At 43.7% G+C, this 15,975-nt stretch overlaps 1 protein-coding gene and 1 pseudogene across 4 annotated transcripts in view; both read right to left on the bottom strand.

Moving 5' to 3' along the window:
* LOC108930915 (transcription factor COE3) overlaps nucleotides 1–15,975 on the bottom strand; it is a 99,078-nt gene that overhangs the window by 27,013 nt on the left and 56,090 nt on the right. For 3 of the 4 annotated variants that reach the window (XM_029252292.1, XM_018746402.2, XM_018746404.2), the window contains 4 exons: nucleotides 5,797–5,878; nucleotides 5,410–5,527; nucleotides 2,487–2,620; nucleotides 2,109–2,235 (listed from right to left, as the gene is read on the bottom strand). In XM_029252292.1, the coding sequence (XP_029108125.1) occupies nucleotides 2,109–2,235; nucleotides 2,487–2,620; nucleotides 5,410–5,527; nucleotides 5,797–5,878 (461 nt within the window). The remainder of the gene's footprint in view (nucleotides 1–2,108; nucleotides 2,236–2,486; nucleotides 2,621–5,409; nucleotides 5,528–5,796; nucleotides 5,879–15,975) is intronic. The other variant, XM_018746403.2, reaches the window with a different exon arrangement.
* Nucleotides 12,991–13,164, bottom strand: LOC114910625 (uncharacterized; annotated as a pseudogene).

Below are 15,975 nucleotides of genomic sequence, written 5' to 3'. Positions count from 1 at the left end.
CAGGGGCATAGGTTGTTTGAGAGGAGATGTGCAGGGATAGTAAATGCAAACTCAGCATGGTCTGTCATGCTTGAAGGTATTGGACAGCACCATGTAGACATGAAGATATATCCCAAAAGACCACAGCCACGGTGTGATCCTTCAGCCTATACATCTACCAAGACAACGCTGGGCTACACCGGGATTAGCCTCAAGGCAAAAATAAAAAATGTAGTCTTGGTTACACTGAAACACTATTAAAGCTGTAGAACATTTTCAGGAGAAGCCTTTTTTCCTCCTCTCATTAAAGAAGAAACCCCTTTTTCGAGCCATGAACTGTGATTGACTTTCCACACAAAGGGACACATTGGAATTAAGGAAAGCGACACAGAAGTCCTTAAGCACCATGTGACAGCCAGCAGGAGGAACGAGCTTAGACGCTATGTCCCATTACATCGCGGCGGGATCTCCCTTCTTTTGCCTGCGGAGAGATTGTTTCTAACACAAAAATCAAAGTTGGCAGGCTTCTAACCTTCCGCACATGGAGCCACTGCCTTTGAACAGCTGCGTGGAGGGAGGGAGGCGGCAGACATGTGTGAACAATGGTTCATGCTCCGCGATCATGTCATAGCCTGTGATCATCCAGTCGGTTACAAGACGAAGACAATGAAGTCGGAATGTTTAAAGAACCATTTTTTTGTTAAGATAAACGATATCAGTCTCAGGCGGGTATTCTCTTTTTAAACGAGACTCAATAGAAATGACTATGTTTTTCACTCCCCGGTAACTCCTTTCATATCTAACCATTTAAGCACGATGATGCTTAAATATTTAAGTAGTCTCATCCAAAGGTTTTTAATATTCTCCGCTGTTTGATATAACAGTGAGTTTTGGGTCGGGAGGACTGGTTAAATATGTGCTTACTGGGGCATCTGGAAAGTCCCTGGTGGGAAAGACATCACTAGATCTGTATGTTTTCATCCCTGTTTAATAATGCATAGCCTGCAAATTTAGCCATTTACAAGCCCTGTTCACTGCTCAAGTCAGGTGTGACACATTGAGGGGATAATGAATATTCCAGGGAAACATGCATTTACATAAGGCAAAAAGCCTGCGCATTTGTATTAATCACATTTACCGCACACATGTAAAACAGGACCTCAAACTCAGGTGAGAAGAGGAATGCACTTTTACGAGACCATGTTTCAACACACGGAGAGTTCAGGAGTGGCGAGGAGTAGAGAAACAGGCAAAAAAATCAACAGCTCTGTGGCCAAATATTTTAGCCAAATTCTACCACAAAAAGCCCGAATATATGCACCCAACAGAAGTGATGTTTCCAAAGTAATTATATTTTTTGTATTAAATTAACTATGGAAAAATATTAAGTGCAATAACAAACAGATTTCTGCTGTTCAGTTATTTGCCCGCGGCTACATCAAAAAAAGTGCTTTTAGTGGAGGTGATCACAAAAGGGCACCATTCTCAACCTAATTTTATCTTAGTCATGTGCTAGCATACAGGACCTTTGGGTTCTATCTGACGATGTGATCAGCTATTAGCATCGCAAAAGGACTGATAGAGGTCTGGTAGGATGGTCTGCCTATTGTGAGCTCATCGGTCTGAGCTGCATATACATTCCATGAATGAGAACAGCGATAGATAATCCTTATGTTTAACAGGAAGTCTGCACATAGTCGCTTCCTTTATGCTGAACGCTTTGACATTTTGTTATCATGCTAAACAGTCTCCGTTCTGACCTTTCAGCTACTTTGAATGGTGTCTGGATTATTCAGGTGGATAATCGGACACAGAAAGGCTCGATTTAACCAAATGATATGAATCTGTTCTCCTTTCTGACCACAGAGCTTGCCCTGCATCGGGGCAGAGGGTCCGGACATCAGATGGTAACGTGAAAGAGGTGAAAATAACATGTCTATAACATCTGCTAACCTGCCCATTGTCCTTGTAAATAACATCTGAAAAAAGCATACACAATAGCGACAGCCAAAGTCCCAGAAGATGGAGGGAAAGAAAAGAAGAAAAGGAAAAGAATAAAAGAATGGAGAGAAAAGGAGAAGAAGGGGACCGAAGGGAAATACAGCAGAAGCCATGTGGCACTGCCATACCTGTGTACACAAAGCGGCCTGGAGCGCCTTTGCAAAACTGCTTGGACTTGTAGGAAAGCGTAACCTCCACGACCCCTGGGATATGCCGTGGGGGTGTCTGGACTCGGATGGCATGGGGCGTGATGAGCTGCAAAACAAACATGGAGGTGTCTGTCATCACTTTTTGCAGCATTAACATGGAAACCATGGAAGAGAATGTTTCACAAGGCTCCCAACCTTATCTACCAACTATGCTCTTTTAAAAATCACTGCCTATGTCTATATGTATGCTCATAATGTTTTATATTTCTTCATCAAAACAACCAAGAGAGCCCAATAGTCTCATGGAACTGTACTGCTGACCTATATCCATAACTTAAAACTTAGAGTGGGACCCACCTCGCTCCACACGAGCATGGTGCCAAAGACAACCTGCAAGCCATCAAAGAAGTTGTCCCCGATGATGATGACGGTGGCCCCTCCAGTCGTCCAACCCTCACTAGGGCTGATGGCTTTGATGCAGGGAGTGGCTGCTTTGGAGACACAAGTGGAAGGGTGTGAGTATTAGAGCGTAGAGTCGCATGGAATCACGTGAAGCCCATTGCAGTCATAAGAAATCAAAACTGGAGTAGATGGAGTTGCATGATGTCTCGCAGAGTTGCATGGAGTTGCATGGTCTTGCACGGCCAGCAACCACCCCTTTAGTCAGTCACAAATGTATTTTCAAAGCACGTTTAGGACTCCTCATAATGATGGTTGAATAGCCCATGACTCCGACATTGCATGAATCTAGCGGTATCTTCTCAGTGTTTTTTCAGCCCTTTTTACTTCAAGGGATGCCACCGCCTTATCAGACATATACAGGGATTATACCACACTGGGCCAACAGCTTTCAATCATAATTTAATGCAAACTGTTTCAGATCATTCTTGCATGCCTGATAAGCAAAGTGAGAATAACCATAAAAAGAATAACAATTATTACTTCCCACAGTAATGGCTGTCAACATAGATGTAATGATCACCATTACAAATTCCCAGATGTTCCACCAATGGCTTGGGAATCAACACTGTTTTTTGAATGTCCGATCAATTCCTGCACTCTCTCACGTTCAGTACCAGTAAACCACACTCCGTTATTCCAGCAGAGAGCCAGACAGTCGGACTGGTCGCTGAAGTCTGGCCCTTCTGAATCTCCATACAGATTGATCCTGCCGCATCTGGGGATTTAACCTCTGACTGGCCAATCAAATAATCAGAGGTTGAGGCTGGTGGCCTGGCCACATGACGCCTGTAATTAACGATTGATCACAATTGTTATGAACCATTGATCATTCCTGTTATTAACAATTGATTACACCTGTTATTAATCATTGATCCAGCTTATTATTAGTGAGTATCATTGCCCATATCCCAGATGAACAGCGGCGTTAAAACCCAAGAGTGAGGATTACATTTTGAACCTACAAATGTTGGTAAGATGTAAAAAAGACTACTGGGCAAAAGAGCTGTCATGGTCACAGAGAACTTAAAATGTATAGCAGTAGTGCTGGGGCCTCACAGCTCTTGGGTTATCACTGCAGACCTGGGTTTGACCCTGGCTCAGTCTGTGTGGAGTCTGTATGTTCTTCCCTAGTTACAATGTCACTTTGCTCAGTGAGTATCAATTCATTTACATTGTTTTCATTTATTTATTTTTTCTTCGATTCTGCCAGTTTTGCCTCTATTCTGCTTTGTTTTTTTACATTAAATGTTGAAGTAAGATCTAAACATTGAGTGTATGTATGTAAACATTGTACATAAAACATAAACACTGAGTGTCATGTGTATGTATGTTTTGTTCGTGAGCATTTGTTAAGTGTATCGTATTTAACAGGCACAAAAGACCTGGACAGGCAGCCAGCCATAGAATTATTAATGAAGGGAAACAACCTTGTTATGTTGCCTAAGGATAACTAATTTTTACTACTGAAGTAATTGCCTCCATTTTAATGAGATTTGGTGAATAAAAATAAAAATTTTACCATTGAAACAAACGGTAATTAGCTTTTTAACTTTTGAGAATTCACCTTACAAAGACTTTTTTCAGAAACAATTTACCTTCATAAAGGGACTGTAGCTTAGTACAGCAAATCAAGCACTGGAATTTGCCTTCAGCAAAGGTGTAACCTAAATATCAGTCAAAAAGGAGACATGTCGAAAGGTATAGCTGTATGCTGATTCTTTGCAACATTGGACATGACACAAATTAGACACTGTAGAATCTGCATCTCTAACCTGGTGAAAACCCCCATCACCAACATATGATCTTCCATTCCGACACTTTTTTACATGTGAAGTAAAATGTTTTTTTTTTTTTTTACGTGTCGTTACAAAGTTCATAATACAAAAGACAGGTTGTTCATCCAGAAAGAAACAGATAGAATGGGCAGTTATTTACCAGATGCAGAAAGGTTAAAGGCACTCTGCCGTTAAAATGTGATAAGATCACTGCTCTCGTAAAGAGTAACAATTGCCTTATGAGTTCAGAAAAGCACTTTTTCCCTGTAATCTGCTGTGAGAATCATTAAGAGTAAACATGCGCAAAAACAGATCGGGAACCATCCAATCTGGATAAATGAATAAAGCCGAACAAAAAAGGAAAACAAAATACGTGAAAAATTAATTGACAGGGAAAATGAAACAAAGACATGAGCAGATGTTTGCTTTATCTTCTAAAAACGCAAGGCAATCTGGATAGGATGAAAGCCATAGAGATCCCACTCAACAAATTCAACTTCGTCAGTGGCCTCTCCGGTTAACGTCCTGCCTACCTACAATGCAAACCATTGTTTGTTTGTTCCGCAATGGTGACTCCATGGGAAATGTCAATGTGCTTACCCAGGTGGACTGAACAGGACATAAATATGCACAGAACAATACATGAAAGTTCTTGAGTGTCAATGTGTTGCAGACAAAATGAGAGGACCACGGGGCCTCAGTGTGTGCGTGATGCCACTCCGAGAGTACAAGCCTCCACGAAGACAATGGAACTGGGAGAGAAGAAAGACAAAGAGGAAAAACTGCCCTACTTTTTGAAAACTTTGGAGTTCAGGTGAGTGCTGTTGCTTTGATGTGTGGGCCCTTAAGTACGATTGGGGTGGAATATATATTTTATGGGTCTCAGCTTCCCTAATCTAGGGACCTCCATCCTAATGGGCTTCCAACTGTCTACGTACTCATCATTCAGCAAACTGAGACATATCAAAGACAAACTTATGGAGCGATTGAGAGTGAAGTGGAGAGACGACATGGAGACAGCAATGCAGAGGGGGATACCCTACCTTCAGAAGGGTCGAGGCGCCGCGCCCGCCTCCCATGTTTGGAGTTGTTGTGGACAAACATATTGTCTGAGACAGCAAGGACATGGCCGTCCACATTGACGGTCGTGGACACCACCACCTGTGAAACACAGGAGGAGACTTTGTTTCACCAGGACAGCAAAATTTTCAGTCTGGAGATCCTAGAGAGACTGTCCACAAAACAATATTGATAAGCGATTCAAGCTTTATCTAGTTACTGGCTTTGGTGTTTGTTTTCAGTATGTATGCTATTTCAAGCAAAACATCTGGAATAAACAAGGTCAGCAAATATGCATATGTCATTATTTACGTGAGTGGTAGTTTGAAATGAATATGTTTTAATCTTAGTGAGAGAGAGAGAAGTCCAACCTGAAACCTCCGCATGTCTCTTGGGTTCCCTGCATTTTTCAAGCAATTCTGATTGCACTTGAGGAAGAACTTCAGGAAGAATCTGCAAGAAAAGGAAGTGATGCCACATTCAGTATAACAGACTATGTGGCAAAAAGAGACAAACTGCACATTATATCCACATTTTTTGAAAACTGAAGTGAGACAAAAAAAGAAACCCATAGAGCCAGGACTGTCAATCGTAGCCTAATGGGGGGTTCAATTCTAGCCCCCAAACATCAGCTTGTCTGTAACCTTGATTTATATTTATTGTTATCGGTGCAAAGAGGTATTGATTACAAATGTATATCAATGAGGATGGGCCAACAACTATGGAGGTGAAGCAAGAGGAACACCAACAGAATATATTGCAGCCTTAATGCATTTTGCACTGCCATGTAATCTCCCAGCATCCATCTCCAGGACCATAAGCCCCTGTTTTGATGGAGCACATTCTTTTTAATTGCCACATTATCACAAAAATAATCCCAGCAGTTAACAACTAGCAAGGTCACAGATCGACATGTCACATTAACCACGGGATAACCTCAGTGACTGTAGGTCTTGCCGCTTGAATATGCTGCACTTTTTTCTTTCCTTTCCGCTTTTACAGAAGAAGGTGGCTGGGAGGGTGGTGGGTAGGGGGTCCTGTCGGGGGACGGGGTATGGGTATGAATGCTGGCCATCTGTAGCCTGCATCGATTTCTCTCTGATTAGACTGTAACAATATTTTTTAAAGAACTGACAGCCGATCTAACCAGCTCTCTAACTGTTACACATGATGCAGTAGGGAGACACATTTACTCCCTCTACATTATTCCAGTGACAAAGCAAAAACTATAGAAAAAATCAAAGAAAAACAAATAAGCGAGAGCCCCGTTGTGTTAAGAATATGAACATTTTGTAATCACAGTATACAGAAAAAAATCAGCCGCTCTATTTAGCTGGGTATCGATTGATACTTGATCTGGGGTGCACCACAGGCTGTTAATGTGCTTTATGGCCACAAAATACAATAATATGGGGAACCCATCCCTGAGCTCCATTCGCATGATATTGGAGTCCTTGGGAGGAGAGATATGGATCAATAGGGATTGAATTAAAACGCAGCAGGAGACAAGAGCTAGTAACTGGACCTGCACGCTGATATTAGAGTAATGCTGTGTTTATCAAGAATTAAATTGAACTGGGGCTGAGGCACCATTGAAGTAAATGTGGGACATAGTCTCTCGTAGCCCAAGATGGGCAGTTAAGACTTGACTTTCCCCATTGGGAGGAGGAAAAAAACTGAAAAAAATGCACAGGGGGTATACTGGTGTCTCTCAGGCCCACGTCCATCTGTTTGTGGGCAAAAGTTGACAAGGAATGCACGATCCTAGGCCCTGTCCTAAAGGCCTAAGGCCAGATCAAAGCCCATTCCCTTCGGAGCAGTCCACTCTTAGCTTTTGGATGCTGGGGAGGTCCAAGGGAGGTTGGAGAGGGGGTGGGCAGCGGACGCAGTGGCAGCAAGGGAGGGGGGCTGGGTGAGGAAATAGCTGCTTAGAGGGCAGGACTGGGTCTGAATGTTGATGTTGACTTTGAAAAGAAGAGAAAAGTGAGAAAAGTAGAGTAGAGCTGATTTGCCATGCGGTTTGTTCCATAGAGTGAGCCAGCTGCAGATTCCAAACATCCTCAAATATTCGAATTGGACACCAAAATGAGGACCAACAGAAGATTCTTGACCCATCATTAAATTTAGCTGTAAATATACATTTAAAAATAATCTACATGTTGCAACATATATATTTTTTGAGTTCCAGCCCTAGATCAAGGTTAAAGTTTTTTTCTTCCATCAATGACGTTTTCAAGAAGACATCGACCTACTTCTGACTTTTTGTACACCTGTCACTTATTGAGGAGTGTTGGAAAATTTCTACATGATCAGGTTGTTTCCCTTTAAAGACATGATGGAATTCAATAAGGAAGATCAATATTTCAGCAGAGAAGATGCTATAAAAATGATGCTACGTTTCCAGGTAAATCCATATTTATGCCCAACCACTGTGAACAGTGGTCAAAAGCAACAAAACGTCTTACCTGAAGTGTGGTCAAAAGCTTGTATTTTATGAAATCATTAATCTAACTTTATCGGCAACAGCTGTCACTGTACTAGTATAACAGTTGCATTTACTATTAGAGAAGAGAGTCCAGAGAAATGTTCTAGTGATCAAACTCCATTTCAATTTCTCCAAAATCTAGCCCATAATGAAATAGAAGTGAAGCTTAATTTCTGGATCCACTTGCTGTGTTTTAATCGTTTGGCTTGTGTCAATTAGCAATCGCATCTCTCCGGCAAAACCAAATCTTCAAGCAGGCAGGTTTGTTGAAGTGTGCGAGCCAACCTGGACGCCCCGAATGTGGAACATATGTACACCTGTCTAGGAGCCGCACTGTCCTGTTTTGAAAGAACGGGGGGTGGAGGAGAATAAAAGTGCTCTCGGAAAAGCCAGGAACATCATTACAAGCTCAGCATAGTGGAAGACGACTCCAGTCGAAAAGCCTGTTCTGTCTTGGCTTCCAGATTGGCGCTGTGTTTCAACTGTAGTTCTGGCACCCGGGAAGAAACACCGGCATTCAACACAGTTATTAAATGGGAGGAGATGGTCGCATGAGGTAACAAGCATCCACAAGCTTTAAAGCAAGCTACTGAACCCAATTTCACCTGAAAATGGTTCTTCAGTGACAAGAACAACAAACATGTATGACCACCAGCAGCATAGCATGTGGCCTAGTGGTTCAAGCTACTGCCTTGCAGTCATGCTGCCAAGGTTTTATTCCCTACTCCTGCTGTAATACCCTTGACCATAGTACCCTAACATGAAACATATATATATATGTGCATAAATAATTTTAACTGACACTGTACAGTTGGTCAGTTCTGTCGTAACAGGGTAACAGTGATGTGTAATCTGTGGAAATATGAAACAAAAGTCAGATATGTAAAAAAATTACATGCCATGTATTTCAAAGTTATAAAAAGTAAACTGCATCCAAAGTGACTTTTGCATCAATTTTATTGGCATTCCCAAAACAGTTTATTTACTTGTGAAAGATGCTCACTATTATGCCTTTAAAAGCACACATACTGTAATTATAAATGAACAAGCGTTTTAATTTCTGTGGATTTCCAATCCAGTAAGAGTACGTATGCAGTTACAGGACATGTCTTAGACGGAGATTTTTTTTTTTTTATCTAGGTTAACAAAAAAAAACTAAAACATGATGTAACTTTGATGTAAATTTGGTCAGAACAGGAACGTACGTGGTATAATTTTCAATTTCACTTGATATATTTTTAAAAACAATCTGAACTACCTTGCAGTGGGGTCATAAATTTACAGGAAACTGGTTCTGGATCGAGAACGGACCCCAAATCTGCCAGGCTGACCTCAAAAACGACTCTTTAAGGATGCCTGTTCTAGAACTGTCTCCCGAATTAGCAATAGGACCCTAATAAAAGTAGAGGAAAAAAAATGAGACTGGAACACGACAGACTGGAAGAGAGAGTAACTTGTGTCCGTTATCCACCCCCCGCCCATCAAAAACTTATTAAAACACTATACATTATTAATGCCCATCTTAAGCCAAAGCTCAATTATTAGTTTCAGGGGCTTTTTGTCTTTTAAAGCCAAGTCGCCGCAGACGATGAGAGAGCCGTCATCGCTGTTGTAAGCCATCGCCTCATTACATTGCCCCGCAATCAATTACAAAGGGAGGGGAGGTGTAGCCTCCACGGCCCCTAATGCACAGCTGACGTTATGGCAGGAATTATGGCTGCACACGGCCCCCCGAACACCAGCCTCCCGACACCCCCAGCCCCTCAAAGAGAAGCCCTATAAATCAGGCTGGCACTTCCACCCAAGTCATACACGTGGGACTATAGGGCAGCATCGTCTTACTTCTGGCTGAACTGTGTGTGTGTATGTGTGTGTGTGTGTGTGTTCAGGCGGTGGTTGGAAAATGACACCCGAGAGCAGGGTGGATGAGAGGATGAGGTGATGGGATGCAGAGGTGATGGAGGCTCATATGCCTATACACCCAGCTCTCTTCTCACCTGTCTGAGTCGGCAGGTGGAGGGGCTGTTAGACAGTGTTAATGGAGCACAGAGTGTCTTTGTTAGGGAGGGTTACGCAGGGAACGAGGCAGGTATCCCGCTCTCCGACAACAACCCTCCCTGCCTCCATTCTTCTCTCCCACAGCCTTCAAGGACATTTACTTGGGAGGCTCTCTAAGTGTAAAATTCATGCGAGAGAAAGGCGCACGCTGGGCATTCCCAAGCCCTCAGCCTTGAAAAGGATATGGAAATGAACAATCGTATCCCGGGAACGCTTCCGCTCGTTAAACAGGCAACAGATGAGCATCTGCGCCGTCTGCCTGGAAACGTGAGGGAAACGACTCACTCCATCGCTTTGAATGAGTCCCGCGATTCGGTCACCCTGGGAGACGTATCAACTGCAGTCACTGCAGACTAAACATGGTTACATGTAGAGCTTCATTCTAAAGTCGAAATCTGAAGTCTGAGAGCCTGAATGATGGCAGACGTACACGGTTAGTCAAAGTGCAAAACTGCTGAGCTACACAGTTGATCTGACTTTGATTTTGAATGATTGGGAACGGAAAGATTCTGAATTAAGCGGATATTCACGAGCGCTTTGGAGGACAGGAGCGCTGCACCTTCTCAAAGCACCGTCCGTCTTCAGATACTTCAGCAGCACCTCTTCAATATGAGGACTGTTCCTGCTCTTGTGATTTCAAACCTCCCCAAGGGTGACATCGTTGGACCGATGGGTGCACACACAGGGGCACAGCAGCATGGTCTGAGATACCCTTTGAGATATGAAAGGCAACCCTTTCCCCAGTAGCCCCACATCTCCACAAGCTTACCAATACCCGCTATTTGTCACTTATTATGCTGGGTAAAATGCTGTTCAGCAGTCTAGCTGGGCTATTTCTAAACTCTCCTGCTTCTGAAGGCCTCCATCGGACCCCCTCAGAGGAGAGCTGCATTTCACTTGGGCTTTCGCCGCCACTTCTGCTGAGCGTCAGGCGTCTCTCAGCAGAGAGCTGCGTCTCAGCGGGACTCAAAACTTACACTGAGAGCCATGCCAATGGATCCTATGGGACTCGCCAACGGAAAACCAACAGTAACAATTTGCCCGTTCACTCCTGTTACACCGCACGCAGTACATCAGGGCTCCGGTGACAAACTGCTGTATTGCTTTATTCTTATTATATTGTGCAGTACATTTTATGCTTTAGGACTACAGTACTGCGCCTACAAATGAAACAATCTTCGCCATTGCAGGCAGTTAAAGTGTCTTCGTTGTTTTATATAGTTTTCATTAAAACTGTAGCCTTCTAGAACTGCTATTCCAGGAGAAGGACATGCACTTAAAACCTGAAGGTTGCTGGTTCAAGTCCCCGGGGCAGCACCGCTGTTGTTCTCTTTAGCAAGGACCTTAAACCGATTTGCTGCAATGAAATATCCAGCAGTATAAATGGAAAAAAAGAGATTAAAGAAAATCTACTGTTCAAAACAATGATATTAATGGAAAGATATGAATGAACATGTTTTGTATGCTGTTAGTCAACAATTAGTCAGTCATCTGAGCCCTGGCCTCATTTTTTGGGGTGGGGTGAAAACATGTACTGGGGTGGTGTAGTTGCAGGGGTCACGTCCACCCCATGGGAGATACAAGCCACGCCCAATGTGTGTGTGGGGGGGATCCGAGGGGGGGGACACGGAGCATCTGGGGAGTGCGAGGGGGTGTACGACTGAAGGCCAGTCTGCTCTGCACCACACCATCAATAATTCACCAGCCGGGATGGCAATTACAGGACCATGTACAATCAGACTAAATATTTGATGAGGCACTAAAACAGTCCCTGGAACGGATCTTGGTCTTTTCCTTCTCTTTCTCTCTCGCCATGGTTCATCCCTTCTTCCATCTCCTTTGTCTCTCAGCCTCCTCTCTCTCTTTCTCACTCGCTCCCTCTCTTTATCCCGCAACGCCACATTATGTGTACGGCCCCCTATTCCCCAAACTTTGCCGGAACACAAATACAGTTTATACAGCTAAGAGCCTCTTGCACAATTCATTTGTTACTTTTAAAATATTGAGTACATACATAAAGCATGCTCTGAGAGCCCACTTCTCCTCCAACAATTCCTTATTAAAGAATCCCATTTCTTTGTCAGTTTAGAAAAACAAAGCGTAAAAGGGAGGCAAAACAATTAGAGTCTAGAAACTGTCGCTGACATGTATGTAGAGCGGAATGAAAATAAATAGCAAGCAACAGACATATGTATTTTAAACATATCAAAAATTTTTTTAAATAGGCCATGTGCAAAAATCATATGTATGTTCAAGAGGGCATACTCACTGGCCCTGAATCACTGAAACTGGGTGTTATTATTTTTGTCAGGAGCCGTGTTTGGTAGCAATAGTTTACGCAGGAGTGTTAATGAAATTAAGATTTACATAATTAGAAATGAAAAAACAGTTGGAAAAAAATCCTAAAAAGATGATAAAATGTGTGACTATTTTCAACATTTCTGCCGCCTCGAAGGTGAAATCAAAGCCATGACATTAGCTGTTTAAAAAACTGCACATGCTTGAAAATCCTACCCACATTTTGCTAATTTATGCTGTTTGTAACGACCTACAGTGTTTATGGCATTTAGAATGTACTTTCCCAGTATTGCTTTTGTATCCGCATTTTTTCTGGTAGTCAGGTGTAGTGATCTCACTAGCCCCCGGGGTTCAACATGCGGTGGACGGACTGGCCGGATGCCTTGCCGTAGCTGATAAAACGGACCGACTACGCCACTCTTACACTGGTCATCTGGGACCTTGTTCAGGTTTTTCCTTTTTTCTTTTTACTGTTGACCAACTTGTATCCACAACTGCGGTTGCGGTTTCCATAATAACAGCTGGCCTTGGGATGTGTCAGATCTGGTGGGAAATGTAGAGACTTTTTTCCCAGAAAGCCACATTTCCGGGATGTAGCAAAAATACTTTTTTAAACTGATCTCTCCCCATTTCCCACTGTTGGTACCAATAGTTATAATTACCATGGCTGTAAGTACTTTTTCTGAGTCTGTTGAAGAGTCTGGTGTGGGTAGCTACAATGACATACGGGTGATCAAGCATCATCGGGAGTACTGGTATAACTAGTTCTATCAGTTTCTAGTTCTATGTTCTCCCATTTCAATTTAATACTGACGAATGTAACTTCAACAGTTTCTGGCTTCCAGCTGATAAGAACAAAGACTACACTTTGATCTTAGCCAAAAGGCTGAGAAGCCGCCAGCTTTTTCTCAGATCCACCTACATTTCCATACTGGCACCATAGCAAACTGGACTGAAATCCCGTTATGACATCAAGCCTAAATAATGGGGACTGTTTCCTGTAACTCCCAATGACCCTGGATCTAAGGAGCAGATAGAGGAACAAGAGATATACCATCTCCAACTCCACCGAACCAGGGTCCAGGCTTCCATTACTATAGGCTTCTCCTTGGAGGAATACTAAGCCTTCAGGACAAATAGGCCCTGGTGGTCCTTAAAATTCCCATGGGTCGTCAGTGCAAGGTGGACAGTACCGTGATAAGTATGGCCCCATCAACCAAAGATGGGGAGGATCAAGCTTGTAAGTATGTTGCCCTCCAGCAAAAACACGCATAGCCCTGCCCTAATTGTCCGTCCGTCCGTCCATCCATCCATCCATCCATCCATCCATCCATCCATCCATCCATCCATCCATCCCGCAGGCCTCAACATCTTGCTGCCTCACTGTCTTGTTGCCTCCTTCAGTAGGAAATCCATCTGGACGAGGGACGCTTTTAAGCACTGGTGGGAGAAATAGAGACGAATGAGCATCACAGAGGGGGTTGGAGCTCGCGGAGAGGTGGGGGTGGGCGAGCATGCGGAGTCCTGTCTGATACAATTAAATTGCCTGGAGGGAAGCCTGTTTTTCAAACCCTTACATTAGTATGTTCCATCTTCTTAGTTGACCAATGCCTTTCCTCTCCATTAATGACATACTGTATACACTGTGTATAACTACATATATTTTTACCTTTCTATAACGTATATATGTGTATAAATTTTAGAGGACAATACATACGCATATATTCAAATGCCAGCTTGTAAGTCAAAATAACTAATATATTAACTTCAAATGAGTCACTATTGAAAATAATTAATATGTACTTGAGAACGTAAAACAAGAGGACATCTTCCTGCAAAATAATTCCAGATTGTAGGGTACAAATGATGAAGTTATGTCGCAGTTCTACCAGCGCTTGATATAAGGAGGACTCAAAAATCAATTGACTCTGAATTGAATTTCAAGCGTGCTCATTAACTTCACTTCTCAGACTCCTGTTGCTTATTTATTTATTATTGTCTTAAACCGTATTTTATATCAATATTTTTCAGGAGGGTAGAAAGTACAAAGACCAGCAGAGGAAAAGTGGCAGAAACTTGCTGAGACACTATGAAATGCACTTGAACATCTCTAGTTCACGTTCTTCATCAGCAGAAAGTGCACCGCGCCTAGGTGGACTGGTCCAAAAAGGGTGGAGGTGTGGCTGTCAACACAACTGGTCTATAATCGCAAAGTACCAGGATTTTATGAACTATCCCAGAGCAACATGTGGAAACCCACACACACACACATTCTCTGAAGCTGCTCATCCCAAGTGGGGTCGCAGCGAGCCGGAGCCTAACCCAACAACAAGGGCGCAAGGCTAGAGGGGGAGGAGACACACCCAGGATGGGACACCAGTCTGTTGCAAGGTACCCCAAGCAGGACTTGAACCCCAGACCCATCAGAGAGCAGGCACAGGCCAAACCTGCTGCACCACCGCAGCCCCCCATGTTGAAGTCATGGATCTGAAACTTTCTCCTATGCAAAGTCCCAACATTAAGACATCCCTCCTGCGGCACATTCTTGTACTAAAACACTCCGAAACATAGTCTGACAGCTCTGTCCCAGTGCCCGGTAGGAACCTTGCTGTCAGTCGCCACAAGGATGGAGGAATTGTCCTCTCTAATTTAAATACTGCCTATAATAGGCCACCATCTATCACGCCTGCTGCCTGGTTATTCTTAGAAACATACATTAGCCCTTGGCCCAGATAGGAATGTCACCAGATTAAACATTCAATTTGTTCGCCGTCAGGCCAGAGGTGCCGCTTCTTGACAGGACTTACAAACAAGCCCAAATGGCCCCATTCTTCACGCAGGACTCCCGCTGGCTTTTCGCAATGGAACGGCTCATGGCACGTGGAGAGAGCTGGGAATGCAGAGGGGACACCCGTCAGCCTGCCTGACACGATGCGGGCGCGGCCAGAACTGACTCTCTCTCTTCAGTGGCAACCGCAAAAAAACATACCTTGCGGCAAATCTCAGATTGGAGCGGTTCCTGCCGGCTGGGCCAGTACTGACCCATGATGGGTTTGAGAGTGAAGGATACGCTTTGGCTCACCGACTCTCCGGCAGCGCGGAAATGCATTCGCGGGCCGAGCGGCACGCTGACGCTAACGAGGCCGCAGCCGACAGATTGGGACCATATTGGTAAACAGAGGGAGAGCCTGCAGAGCAGATGCCGCCACTTTAGGCCGTCCAGACTGAGAGACGGCACAAAACTCACGGCTCGCCAAATGGCTCCCGGCACGGCCGGAGCCACGGAAGTGGCCCGTGGGGAGACAGCTCACCCGCAGATACTTTCACAAGAGGACACCTAATGACGTTGCTTTGACGACTTGAATGAGCTTCCGCTTAACACAACATGGGCATGATGGTGTTCAATGGGCAGCTGAAGAAGCATATGGGCTCTCCTGCAGAGATGTATCATGATGCACCGAATACTGATTGAGAAGATCTCGGTCCCATCCTCATCAATCAGTCATATTTCTGTGAAGGAGGGGGAAACGCCTACATTACATGCTTGTTTATAAGGAAAAAGGGTGTCACATTTGATGACGAAGAACAAAAAAAGCGGTTCATGTTAAGGGTGTGGTTTCCATTCACAGTTTTCTTCAGAATTTCTTGCTCCAGTATCTGGTTTTCCATCTGCCTTAATATTTCTGTGACAATTTATGGAAAAGACAAC

Source organism: Scleropages formosus, chromosome 5 (assembly GCF_900964775.1).
Source record: "Scleropages formosus chromosome 5, fSclFor1.1, whole genome shotgun sequence".
NCBI lineage: Eukaryota > Metazoa > Chordata > Actinopteri > Osteoglossiformes > Osteoglossidae > Scleropages > Scleropages formosus.
This window is presented reverse-complemented; position numbering and strand designations above follow the sequence as displayed.